The 13,842-nt window shown below is 44.5% G+C and overlaps 1 protein-coding gene across 1 annotated transcript in view; it reads right to left on the bottom strand.

Moving 5' to 3' along the window:
• LOC125487798 (protein phosphatase inhibitor 2-like) overlaps positions 1-13,842 on the bottom strand; it is an 86,373-nt gene that overhangs the window by 35,111 nt on the left and 37,420 nt on the right. The window contains exon 6 of the mRNA XM_048620065.1: positions 4,974-5,055. Within this exon, the coding sequence (XP_048476022.1) occupies positions 4,974-5,055 (82 nt within the window). The remainder of the gene's footprint in view (positions 1-4,973; positions 5,056-13,842) is intronic.

Raw genomic sequence — 13,842 nt, 5'->3', positions numbered from 1 at the left:
CCTCCAGCTCCACACTGTGATATCTTAGCCTTTCCAGCACCTTCTCTTTATCAAGATTTAATACCCAACCAGTGTCTCAGCTTCCTGTTCTTTCCCTACAATTTTGGTAGCATTTGCTTCCTTGGTAAAATAAGACAAAGAACAGATACATATGATCAAGGAGCAGGAGGAGGCCATTCAGCCCCTTATGCCTGCTCTGCTGTTCAATAAGGTGTGGCTGATCTGAATACCATCTTCCCGTTTACCCCTAATAACCTTTCACCCCCTTGCTTATATCCACCTCTGCCTTAAAAATATTCAAGGGTTCTGCTTCCACCACTTTTTCAGGAAAAGTGCTCCAAAGACTCCCTGAGGGAAACAATTTATCCTAACCTCTGTTGTAAATGGGTGACTCTTTATTTTTAAACAGTGACCCTAGTTCTAGATGTTCCCACAAGAGGAAATATTCTCTACACATCCACCTGGTCATTATCCCTCAGGATCTTCTGTTTTAAGCAAGTTACCTCTTAGTCTTCTAACACCCAGTGGATACTAGCCCAGCCTGTCCAACCATTCCTCATAAGGCAACCCACCCATTCCAGGGATTAATCTGGCTAACGTTCTCCAAAATGTCTCCAATGGATTTACATCTTTCCTTATATAAGGAAACCAATATTGTGCAATGTGCTCCAGATGTGGGTCTCAACACTGCCCTGTATAATTCAAGCTTAACTTCAGTCCGTCTGTATTCAATTCCCCTCACAATAAACCATAACATTCTATTAATTTTCTAATTACTTGCTGCACCTGCATACTAGCATTTTGTGATTCATGCACAAGGACACCCAGATCCCTCTGCACAACATGGACAAGTTGGACTGAAGGGTCTGTTTCCATGCTGTAAGTTCTATGACTCCACAACTCTACACCGGAACTCTGCAATTGCTTACCATTCAAATAATATATTTCTACCAAAATAGATAATGTCACATTTTCTCACTCTATTTGCCACAACTTTGCCACTCACTTAACCTATTAATATCTTTTTGCAGCCTCCCACGCTCTCCTCACAACTTACTTTTCTACTAACTTTGTGTCATCAGCAAATTTACTAACCACAACTTGTATCCCTTCATCTAAATCATTGATATAAATTGTAAAGAGTTGAAGCCCCAATATTGACCCTTGGGGCACATTGCTTGATACATCCTGCCAACCTGAACCCATTTACACATACTTTCTGCTTCCTGTTAGCCAGCCAAGCTTCCAATCATGTCAACATGCTATCCCCTATAGTCTGAGTTCTTTAATTTTCCACAATAACCTTTGATGTGGGAGTTTATCAAATGCTTCCTGGAAATCGGAGTACAATACATCCACTAGTTTGCCTTTGTCCACAGCATGTCACCTGCTTAAAGATCTCCAATAGATTGGTTAAAGATTCACAAAACCATGTTGATTCTGACTGATAAACCTTGAACCTATCCAAATGCCCTTCCTCAATAATCCTTAATAATAGCTTCAAGCATTTTCCCTGATTGATGTTAAACTAACTGACCTGTAATTTCCTGCTTTTTATTTCCCTCCCTTAATGAATAGAGGAGTTACATTCCTTATCTTTTAATCTAAAGGGATCTTTCCCAATTTAAAAGCATTTTGGATCATTTAAAACCAATGCATCAACCATCTCACTAACTACTTTGTTTAAGATGAAGTGTATTAGGACCCAGGGACTTGTCAGCCCAAAATTCCAACAATTTTCTCTGGGGACAGTGATTTTCCTGAGCTTCCCCCACTCCCTTCCATTTCCAGACTTATTGCTCCTATTATGATATTCCTTGTACTTGCTTCAGTGAAGACCGATGGAAAACAGAATTTATCTGCCGCCTCTTTATTTTCCCTTACTAATTCTCAAGACTCAATTCTGTACCTCCAATGCAAACTTTGCTAACTTTTCTTTTTTAAATATTTGTAGAATTTGTGCCTCTACCAGGTTTCCAGGCAGTGCATTTCAGACATGTACCACTCGTTAAGTGAAAAAGATTTTTCTCACATTTGCTACTTGCAAATCTGTGCCCTGTTATTCCCAAGCTTCTCACGAGCAAGAATAGATTAATCTTAGTAGGATAATAGGTCGGCACAATATCGTGGGCCAAAGGGCCTGTACTGTGCTATACTGTTCTACGTTCTTTGTTCAATAGTTTCTCCCTGTCTCTTCTGTCCAGACCCCTCATGATTTTGAAACTTTCCACTGGATCTCCTCTCACCTTTCTTCTCTCCAAAGAAAACAGTTCCAACTCCTAAAATCTATTCTCATAACTGAAGCTCCTCATCCCTGGAACTGCACTTGTAAATCTCTTTTGGACCCTCATCAGACCATTCACATCCATCCTTTAGAGTGGGGATGAGAACTGTACACAAGACTCCAGCTGGGGTCTAACAAATGTCCTGTTTAAGTTCAGTATAACCTCCTTGCTCTTGTACTCTGAGCTCTTAATCATAAATTCTAGAATACTGTAAGCTTTATCAACTTCTCTCTCCACTTATTTTGCAAGCTTCTCTGATCCACGTATTTACAGACCAACGTCCCTCTGCTCCTGCACCCTCTTCAGTATCAAAGCTCTTATTTTGTTTTGTCTGTCCATGGTTTTCCTGCCAAAATGTATCATCTCACACTTCTCCACATTGAACCTCATCTGCTACTTGTTTGCCCACTCCACCAATCTGTCTATGCTCTTACGAAGTTCTACACTGACCGCCTCACAGTTTACCACGCTTCAAGTTTTTTTTAATCACCTGCAGACTCTGAAATTGTTCCCCGCACACTGAGATCCAGATCATTAATGTACATGAGGAAAAATGAGGGTCCTGATACCGACGTTTGAGGAACTCCAGTACAAACCCTCCTCCATTCTGAAAGATATTCATCGACCATTACTCTCCGTTTCCTATCATTCGGCCAATTTTGTACCCTGTCACCACTGTCCCTGTTATTCCATGCCTGTAACTTTCCCCGCAAATCCGTTGTGTGGTATCAAACACCTCAGAAAGTCCAGATATACCACATCAACAGCATTGCTCTCATCTACTCTTTCTGTTACCTCTTCAAAAAAACTCCAGAAAATGGCTTAAACATGATTTGCCCTTGGGAAATCCATACTGACTCTTCCAAATCAACCCACCTTTTTCTATATGACTGCTAAGAGCAATTAAGAATAATTTAGAAATTCCTCAACAACTGAAGTTAAACTGACTACTCTGTAATATCTTATTGTTACAGCCTTATTCAAAAAGGCTGCAATATTTGCAACATTCCAGTCTCCTGGTATCTCTCTGAGTCTAAGTAGAGACAGTGTCCAACAGTCTCTCCAACACTTCTTCCAGATCTATTTTGACCTCTTCCAGTGCCTTAATTTCCTCCTCCATCATCATGAACTGTGTAGCATCACAGCATCATCCTTGGTAAAGCTGGATTTGTCTTTTCACACTTATATGATTTCTCTTTAAGTCTGATTCTATCTTTTACTTTTACAGTTAACTGTAGATGTAATGTATCTGTTCTGTATCCTTCAATATTTGCCACTGCATCGATGTTTGCAGATCCTTTAGACTAACTTACCAATTCACTTAGAGAATTCCTATTTAATTTAGAAACAAAAACAGAAGTTGCTGGAAAAGGTCAGCAGGTCTGGCATCATCTGTGGTGAGAAATCAGAGTTAACGTTTCGGGTCCCAGTGACCCTGAGAAAGTTCTGAGGAAGGGTCACTCGACCTGAGAAGTTAACTCTGATTTCTCTCCACAGAGTCTGCCTGACCTGCTGAGATTTTCCAGCAATTTCTGTAGTTGTTTCTGATTTACAGTATCTGCAGTCCTTTCAGTTTTATTTCCTATTTGACTTAATTTTATCCAACCTCCATGTAAATCCTTTTATTTGGTCAGTAATTGGTCCCACTCCTCCTTTATGTCTATTCAAAGACTTTTCAATTCCCCTTTATTTTAGCTGCTGTTTTCTTCTCATACTCTCTTTGTTGCCTCTGTATCTTGTTTCTCATTTCCCTTCTACATGCATTTGTATTATTGTGCACATGTATTATCAACCTGGTATTTGTTATATATTCAAGTTTCTTGTGTCATCTTACTCTCTGTTCTGTTCACCATTGAGGGAATTATGGATTTGGTAGTCCTACCTTTCTGCATCGTGGAACGTACCCAAACTTTTCAATCTTTTATTCCAGTTTTCCTGTTCCAATAGGCTACAGGTCCCCTCATAGCCTATTGTGTGTGTTCTTGGACCTACTTGTACCGACGCAAATGAGTGAATGGAAATCTTCTGGACAGAATTTAATTGTGGAATTACTTGGCACATTAAGTGATATTAGCCCACTGTGTCCAAGAGATGAGAGGTCAATGGAAATGGTCAGCAGGATGTCTGCATAAGGTCGTGTATGGGAAAACAGCCACAATTCCCTTTATAATGGTGATGAAGCACCATCAGCCCAAGGAATCTTGTGTGTCAGGTGGTGGGGGGTTGCTCTGAAATAAGTCACAGTGCATGTTTCAACACAGCAACTGGTGAGCACTAAGGAGACCACGCAGCTGTAATGCACAGAAGGGGGCACTAGATGTCAGTGGCATGCTCCAGGGCATTGTGTGTATCCTTTATAAGCAACGGCTTCGATTTTCTCCCATTCATAGCCTTTCATCCCATCTCGCAGTTGGCTACTGCACCCTCCGACTGATGGGGCAGCGGGTCACCTTCGGCATCAGTTCGGGCTCTGATTCCCTCTCCTGCCCCCACACCTCCCGAATGGCACCATTTCTCCCCCACCCCCACAAACACAACACCCACACTCTTCCACCGACATCCAAAATATCCTTTTAATGCCCCTTGTCACTTCTCTTACTTTGACTACCCTTGTCATTCCTGTGTCCTTTTGCACTCTCTCTCTTTCTCTCTTTCTCTCTCTCTGATTGGACTCTCTCCTCTACTCACGATAGACAACAGCATTTGCCAATCTTCCTGATCAGGGAGATCTGCCAGTTCTTGGGATCTTCAGACACATGGGTACCCGAGTCTGTGGCAGTGACAGAGATGGTATCAGATTCAGACTGCAGAATTCCTTTTCCTCTTGTAACAGGCAGTCAAACCCCCAGCAGACTAAACAACAAGGTGTCGAGGCCTCCTAATTACGAGACCGAACCCTAATATCCTCCGCAGCCCCGTTCCAAGCTAAACTGGACCCTCTTGTGACTGCAAATAAAAATTGGTGCCTGACTCCCCTCCTTCCTTGACTCAGGAAGACCCCGGAAAATCTGAAAAATAGCCAATGTGCTGCGTGGCTCCCCAGTCACAAATGGGCTGTACCACAAACAGGTTATGCCTTCCACAGCTGAACAGCCTGTTGGTAGAAATCTGAGCGACGTAGCGCAGCATCTGTCTGCCTCCCCTCACTCTCACCACGCGCGCGCCCCCCACACCTCCCCCCCCACCTCCCCAACTCCCGGGGATGAGCTTTTTGCAGGAGAACGTCGTCCTGTAGAAATACCCTGCCTGCTGTCACAGAATGGATCGTGTTAAAGGATGGGGATTCAATAGGAGGACTGGATAAGTAAACATGGAGAAAGGAGAAGTGGGCTGGGGGAGAAAAAGGGGAAATAATAAAACTGAACAATGAGATCACACGCAAATGGCCAAAAAGCCTCCAGCTGTTCAAAACACTTCCAGAACCTGGGCATTCCAGGGTCACATGAAAATTTTGGGCATAAGGATATGTCAGGCAGCGCCTGTTTAACAGACCAATATCCACATGGTGTGTTAGGCAGTGAAAGACTTTCAGGTGTTGTATTGTGAATTTATAGTACAGTGCAGATATAAGATTCCACCTTTTCATGTCCACAGGTCAATTCCTCACTGGGGAAGAACTCTTCTTCTCTCAATCAACTTGCTCAGAGAAGTTACTATACACCGCTGGAGCAAGTGGGAGTTGAACCCTGTGCTTCCTGGCTCAGAGAGAGGGACAATACCACTGCACCACAATAGCCCCCTACAAGCTAGCTGTTAAATACAAAGACCAAAGATCAGCAATTCTCAGTAAATCTGGAACTGGAGCTGAAAATGGCCTGCACTTCTATCACAGCTGTATCTTTAGGGGAGGAAGAGAGAACACTGGTAGATAAGCTTCAACCTTGTTTTTATTTGTTTCTGAGATATGGGTGTCACTGGTCATTTCCCATCCCTAACTGCCCTGGAGAAGATAAGATGGTGGTGAACTGCCTTCTTGAACCACTTCAGTCCATGTGGTAGAGGAATACCCACAATGTAGTTAGGGAGGGAGTTCAAAAATTAACCCAGTGGCAATGAAGGAATGGAGATATATTTCCAAGTCAGGATGGTGAGTGGCTCAGAGGGGAGCATGCAGGGGGTGGTGTTCCCGTGTATCTGCTGCCCTTGCCCTTCTAGATGATGGTGGTCACAGCCTCAGTGAATTTCTGCAATGCATCTTGTAGATGGCACATACTGTGGCTAGTCAGTAAGGGAGGGAGTGGATGTGGTGCAGATGCTTTGTCCTAGGATGGTGTCGAGCTTCTTGAGTGTTGTTGGAGCTGCCCCCATCCAGGCAAGTGGGGAGTATTCCATCCCACTCCTTACTTATAAACCTGGTAAGCAGGATTTGTGGGGATAGGAGGTGAGTTAAGTGGAGTGGAATTACTAGCTTGTGGCATAAGAGGCCGTTCAGCCCCTCTTAAACCTATTATACAGGAACAAACAAAGGCCATTCAACCACTCTGCAGCCTGTTCACAAAGAACAGGAGGAGGTGGATAGATGGCAGGGTCACAAAAGCCCCACAATCTGGGCGAAAGACATCTTCAACGTTGTGTCGATTCAGCACATGAGGATTTCAAACAGCTTTCTGCGACGACCTCAAACTACCTCCAAGAGCTAACCCCTTCAAACTCGACCGAGATCTGAGATGGGGGAGTAAGTCTTTGAGGAAATGGTTAGACCTTTCTCCATTGAGTTTAGAAGAATGAGAAGTGATCTTAGTGAAACCTGTGAGTTCCTGAGGAGATTTGCTGGTGGAATCTCAAAGGATGTATCCTCTCATGGGACTAGAAGAACACAGTTTAAAAATAAGGAGTCTCGAATTAAGAAGGACGTGAAGAGGAATTTCATCTCTTTAGAGTAGGATGAATCTTTGGAATTCCTTCCCCTGAAAGCAGTGGACACTGACTCACTGAGTATATTTGAGGCTAGATTGGACAGATTTTTAATTGTGAAGGAGGAATGGCATGTGGAGTTGAACCACAATCAGATTGGCCGTGATCTGATCAAATGGTGGAACAAGCTTGAAGGGCCGAATGGCCCACTCCTGCTCTGATTTCATGCCCGGTGAAGCAGGGTCTGAGGCAAAGATGAGGAAGAGAAGTGCTGTGTGAAGGTTATTGATCCCTAGTGGTTGGTCTGTCACTGGGTTCACGGCAATAATAATTCAAAGGCTTTAAATGTACTATATAACAGTAGATTGATGAGGACAGAATGATAGGTGTCAGGTGCATTTTGATGGCTCAACTGTTTTATTCATGATGTCACCATGTGGGTCTGTTGCTGTCTGATGATTCAGTGACAGTGTGGTGGAGATCAGAGGTAGATCTGGTATCAGGGATCTGAGTAAGCTCTTGGATGTTGTATCAGATGGGCTTTGTGGAGTGCACTGTTCCTGACAGTGAATTGCATAATGAATTGAGAATTTAATAGAGGCTCACGAACATCTGGAATGATCTCATCCTATTGCTTAGGCTAATGTAAAGTCAAAAAAGACCTCATTCTGTGACTGATACCTGTGTAGTCTGGTGATGAAAGGAATGGACTTGAACACTGAATCAAACCCCGCACAATCCTGGTGAGCAGACTGTCCTTGGGATACATTACAATGGATACCTCTCTCTCTCATATAATTCTTCGCAGGGAACCAGTAAGAGCCTGCTTGAGCTGCGAAAGTGGGTTGGGCAGTGACGGTGAATGAGTGTCAGACAAGGCTTTCTTCCTGCTGCTATCTCCATCCAGTGTGAGCTCAGACCCAATTGTGTGGGTTGTATTGTCTATGGACTATGCTTAAAGAGCCTCATGGAAGTTTGCTGACTCAGTTTTAATGATGCACTCAGCCTGGTAAAACAGCCTAATGGGCTTCACATCAACAATAGGGCAGAATGGCAGCTCAGCGGTTTGCACTACTGGTTGAACCTGGGTTCAATAACAGCCTTGGGCGACTGTCTGTATGGAGTTTACACATTCTCCCCATGTCTGTGTGGGTTTCCTCCAGGTGCTCCGGTTTCCTCCCACAGTTGTCCAGGCTAGGTGGATTGGCCATGCTAAATTACCCAGAGTGCCCAGGGATGTGTACATTAAGCGGGTTAGCCATGGGAAATGCAAGGTGATAGGGTGGGGGGGAGGCTTGAGTCTGGGTGGGATGCTATTGGCAGAGTTGGTGTGGACTAGTTGGGCTGAATGGCCTGTTTCCGCACTGCAGGGATTCTAGAATAATTGGACAAAAAGTGAACAGTGACTCAGCGAAAAAGACAAGGAGTGTGAATTAAAGAGAAAACAAAGAACTGGGCTTCAACTGCACGGAAAGAAAGTGGTCAGAGAGATGTTACAATGCATAGGGTCCAGGTTACAGAAGGCACAGCTGCCAAAACTGGTTTCTCACATAGTTGTTTGTGGGATCTTGCTGTGCACAAATTGATTGCCACCTTACCCGCAGTGACCCGGCTTTGCCAAAACCGCTTCATTGACTGCGAGGGTTTGGGAGGTTGAGGGAATCTGGTTAGGTGCTACACAAATACTCTTTATCTCGAGGAAGGAACTAATTGATCTTCAGGGAGTTAAATATCAACAGTTATTGGGAGGGAGGAGGTGGAAAACAGATGGCAACAGGGCACGCAGTGAGAGACAGCCTACAGAGCAGCTGGTTGTACCAGGGACGGGGACACTCTCTCTATAAAGACCTGTCAGAAACAACGGCTTTGTTGGGTTACTGCAAAACTGATTGGATTATCAAGGCCCAGTTCAGGAGTAACAGGGAAATACAGCTAGATATGAGCAGTATGGTTTGTGGGGAATGGACAATGGAGAAAGGCCAGCCTCAGATACATGTGTGGTGGGATTTGAAAAGCTCTCCCTGCTCTGGGAGTGTTTAATGGGGATAGTGGATAATGTAGAGAGAGCTTTACTCTTATATCTAATCATGTGATGTATCTGTTCCAGGAGTGTTTGATAGGGACGGTGTACAGTAAGCTTTACGTTCAGTGTGAAAGATTTAAGGAATTTTAACTCTGTATGCAGCCAGGTGCAATATCAGTGCTGGTAAAATTGATGAGGGTAGTTTACAGGGAGCTTTATGACTAACTATGTGATGTACCTGCACTGGCAGTACTGAGATGGGGAAAGTGTAGAGGAAGCTTAGCTCTGGATCTACTCCCTTGCTATACGTGCCATGTGAATGTTAGATGGTGACAGCGTAGAGATAGCTTTACTCTGTATCAAATAATCAACAATAATTTTTTGCTGGGACTGTTCAATGGGGACAGTGTAGACACAGTTTCACTCTCAATCTAACCCCATACTTTTCCTCCACTGTGAATCTTTGATGGGAACTGCATACAGGGAGCTTTACTTTCAGTTTAAAAGAGTAGAGGGAACTTTAATCTGTATCTAAGCATGTACTGTCCCTGTCCTGGGAGTGGAGGGAGGTTGAAATTCATTTTAAAACAATAGAGGGAGCTTTACTCTTTATCAAACCCCATGTTGGATCTGTCCTGGGAGTGTTTGATTGGGACATTGGACAGAAAGCTTTACATTCAGTTTAAAAGAGTAGATGAAACTTAACGAGATAACAAGGTGTAGAGCTGGAGGAACACAGCAGGCCAAACAGCATCTCAGGAGCAGGAAGGCTGACGTTTCGGGTCTGGACCCTTCTTCAGAACCTCTGATGCTGCTTGGCCTGCTGTGTTCATCCAGCTCTACACCTTGTTATCTCAGCTTCTCCAGCATTGGCAGTTCCTACTATTGATGAAACTTAACTCTGTGTCTAACCACGTGCAGTACATTTGCTATAAAGTTGGTGGGGATAGTTTAAAGGGAGCTTTACCCCATAACTAACCACATGGTCTCCATATTCTGGGAGTGTTCAGATGGGGATAGTGTAGAATGAGCTTTACTCTGGGTCTAGCCTCCTACTATACCTGTCATTTGAGTGTTAGATGGTGACAGTGTAGAGGTAGCTTCACTCTGTACCAAAACACTTACATCAGTATCTTTGAGACTATTCGATGGGAACAGAGGGAGATTTACTTACAGTCTGAAACGGTAGAAATTTAATTTCAGTTTAAAAGGGTCGCAGGAGTTTTATTCTGTGTCTAATTCTCTGTCCCTTTCCTGGGAATGATTGAATAACAGTGTCGAGAGCCCCTTCAATTCAGTTTAAGGGGGTTTTACTTTCAGTTTGAAAGAGAAGAGGGAGTTTTACTCTGTATCTAACCTTGTGCTGTCCCTGACCTGGGAGTGTTTGAAGGGTGCAGTGCAGTGGGAAGTTTACTTTGAATTTGAAAGAGTAGAAAGAGCTTTACTGTGCATCTAACCCCTTGCTGAATGCGTGTTGAGAGTGCTTGTTGGGTACAGTGAAGAGATAGTTTTACTCTAGATCTTTCCCTATGATCTGTTTGCCCTGGGATTGATGGATGGAGATGTATAGAGGCACCTTTACTTGCAGTTAAATAGAGGGAACTATACTCTACTTAATCACATATAGACCCTGTCCTGCAAACGCTTAATGAAGACAGTGTAGAGGAGGGTTTACTTTCCATGTGCATAGATCACTGAAAGTTGCCACCCAGGTTGATAGCGTTGTTAAGAAGGCGTACAGTATGTTAGGTTTTATTGGTAGAGGGATTGAGTTTCGGAGCCATGAGGTCATGTTGCAGCTGTACAAAACTCTGGTGCGGCCGCACTTGGAGTATTGCGTACAATTCTGGTCACCGCATTATAGGAAGGATGTGGAAGCATTGGAAAGGGTGCAGAGGAGATTTACCAGGATGTTGCTTGGTATGGAGGGAAGGTCTTATGAGGAAAGGCTGAGGGTCTTGAGGCTGTTTTCGTTAAAGAGAAGAAGGTTAAGAGGTGACTTGATAGAGACATACAAGATGATCAGAGGATTAGATAGGGTGGACAGTGGGAGCCTTTTTCCTCGGATGGTGATGGCTAGCATGAGGGGACATAGCTTTAAATTGAGGGGTGATAGATATAGGACAGAGGTAGGTTCTTTACTCAGAGAGTAGTAAGGGCGTGGAATGCCCTGCCTGCAAAAATAGCAGACTCGCCCACTTTAAGGGCATTTAAATGGTCATTGGATAAACATATGGATGATAATGGAATAGTTTAGGTTAGATGGGCTTCAGATTGGTTTCACAGGTCGGCGCAACATCGAGGGCCGAAGGGCCTGTACTGCGCTGTAATGTTCTATGTTCTATGTTCTATGTTCAATTTAAAGGTGTAGTGGGAGCTTTACTCTGTACCTAAATACATGTTATCCGTGTCCTGGGAGTGTTTGATGGGGACAATGTAGAGGGAGATTCGCTTTCAGTTTAAAAATGTTGCAGCAGTTTTACTCTGTACCTAAACTTGTGCTGTTCCTGTCCTGCAAGTGTTTGATGGGCACAGTGTCATGGGAGTTTTCTTTTTAATTTGAAAGAGTATTGAAGGCTTTACGTTGATTCTAACCTCATGCTGCACTGGTCCTGGGAGTATTGATGGTGTTGGTGTAGTAACAGCTTTATCTTCCACGTGAAAATAAAGCTTTACTCAGTATCTAAACCCCTCCTGTCCCTGTCCTGAGAGTGTTTGATGGAGATTAGTGTCCAGTGAGCTTTATACTATAAGTAACGCTGTGCTGTCCCTGTCAAGGGAGTATTTGATGGGGACAGTATAGAGGGACCTTTACTCTGTATCTAACCCCATACTGTCCCCATCCTGAAGCTGCTTGATGAGGGCCAGTGTAGAGAGAGCTTTGCTCTGTATCTAACCCCATGCTGCCCCTGTCCTGTGAATGGCTGATGGGGGACAGGGTAAAGAGAGCTTTACTCGGTATCTAACCCCACGCTGTCCTTCCTGGGGAGTGTTTGATGGGGGACAGTGTAGAGGGATCTTTACTCTGTATCTAACCCCACGTTGTCCCTGTCCTGGGGAGTGTTTGATGGGGGACAGGGTAGAGAGAGCTTTACTCTGTATCTAACCCCATGCAATATCTGACCTGAGTGCCTCTGATGCTGATCCAGTCCCCTGTGTGTATGACCCTCATTCCGACCAGCTAGGGAGAGAGATCATACCAAAAGCGTAAATTTCAAAAAGTAAACGTACTTTCCATTTGACTGGGTTGTATTTTCTTGTTTGCAACTCAAATTTATCTGGCCACAGGCTTCGGTCTGAATTCTGAATGTGTGCTTGTGCATGCACATGTGTGTGTGTTGGTGGCACGTTTTCAGCCAAATCCAAGTACAGTTTTAACTCAAACTTAGGAATTTGAGGCCCATCAGAAAATTGTGTGAATTTGAACTCAGTGTGGGCCTCAGGAACTGAGCAATGTGACCCTGTCCTTTTCACCAAAGTGGTTTGCTCCTATCCAGTCCTGCGCCATGTGTCTGACCCCCAATGCCACCCTGAGGAACACTCTAGAATGATGTGCACCACCTTCACCATGGCGATGATGAGCAGCAATGCCCTGGTCCAAGTGCCCAAAACATGGGCAGAAAACACTTGGGTCATGCTGGCTGTTGGGCTCGACTGGCACTCCAGCTCTGCACGACGGTGGAATAGAGGGTATGGTCTTTGATCCACCACACAGCCCCTAAACCGTTTGAACTAACTGCCTGGTACCTTGTTGCGCCTTGCCTTGTCTGGTTTTTATAGCTCTCCCCTAGCACACATTTCCAACGCGATTGGTGGGCCAGGCAAGGAATCTATACCCCCAACCCCTACCCCCCACACCACTGCCTCTTCCTCTTCACTGACCCTCAGACTGAACACAGAAAACACTCTGTTTCATTACTTGAACCACACGTTCTGGGTGTCAGCACAGAAGACGGGCACCAGAAAGACACTGCCCCAACACCTGGGGGCATTAGTTGCCAAGTCCCCCTAACCATAGCCTGACTCTCTGTGGAAGTGCAGACCCACAGGGGCATTGCCAGACACAAACCCTCCCCTCCACCCACAACAGAGCTTCCCTGGCACCTCCTGAGGACAATCTCACACCCACTGAGCATTTTGAAAACTGTCCCTGATTTCCAATGGTATCACTGGATCAGGAACTGCAAATTGCAGGCTTTTTGACTGTTCCCAAGGCCCTGAGGCCATTTGCTAAGTCAATCTTAGCCACTTCAGGTTCTGTTTGAAATGAGAACATCTGCAGCGCAGTGTGGCAGACACCACTTGGAGCTGGTATAGCTCCTTGGCCAATGGTACAGACTGGCACAGGGTATGCCATCAACACTGCCCAGTGGTAACAAGTACAGCACCTAAGCATTGAGGTGAGATAGAGGACCTCCAACTGCAACAGATGCAAAGGATTTGATACCATTTTCTACCATTCGGGCCTGGCAGTGACCATCATGCTGTTCACACAGACAGTCAACAACTTTCAACCAGTAACAGCAGACAAACACTCACTGTACAGATGGATTAAGATAAAATTGGGGTTTCTTATTTCCACTGCAGGGAGAATGGTGTGTCTCAATACTCTCTTTCTCTCGCTGGGAGATATCTGTACACTGACTTATCTCTCTTAGGGAGATAGCTGGACACTGACTT

This window comes from Rhincodon typus, chromosome 45 (genome assembly GCF_021869965.1).
Source record: "Rhincodon typus isolate 14 chromosome 45, sRhiTyp1.1, whole genome shotgun sequence".
NCBI lineage: Eukaryota > Metazoa > Chordata > Chondrichthyes > Orectolobiformes > Rhincodontidae > Rhincodon > Rhincodon typus.
The sequence above is the reverse complement of the archived record's forward strand: the minus strand, read 5'-3'. Positions and strand labels throughout refer to the sequence as shown.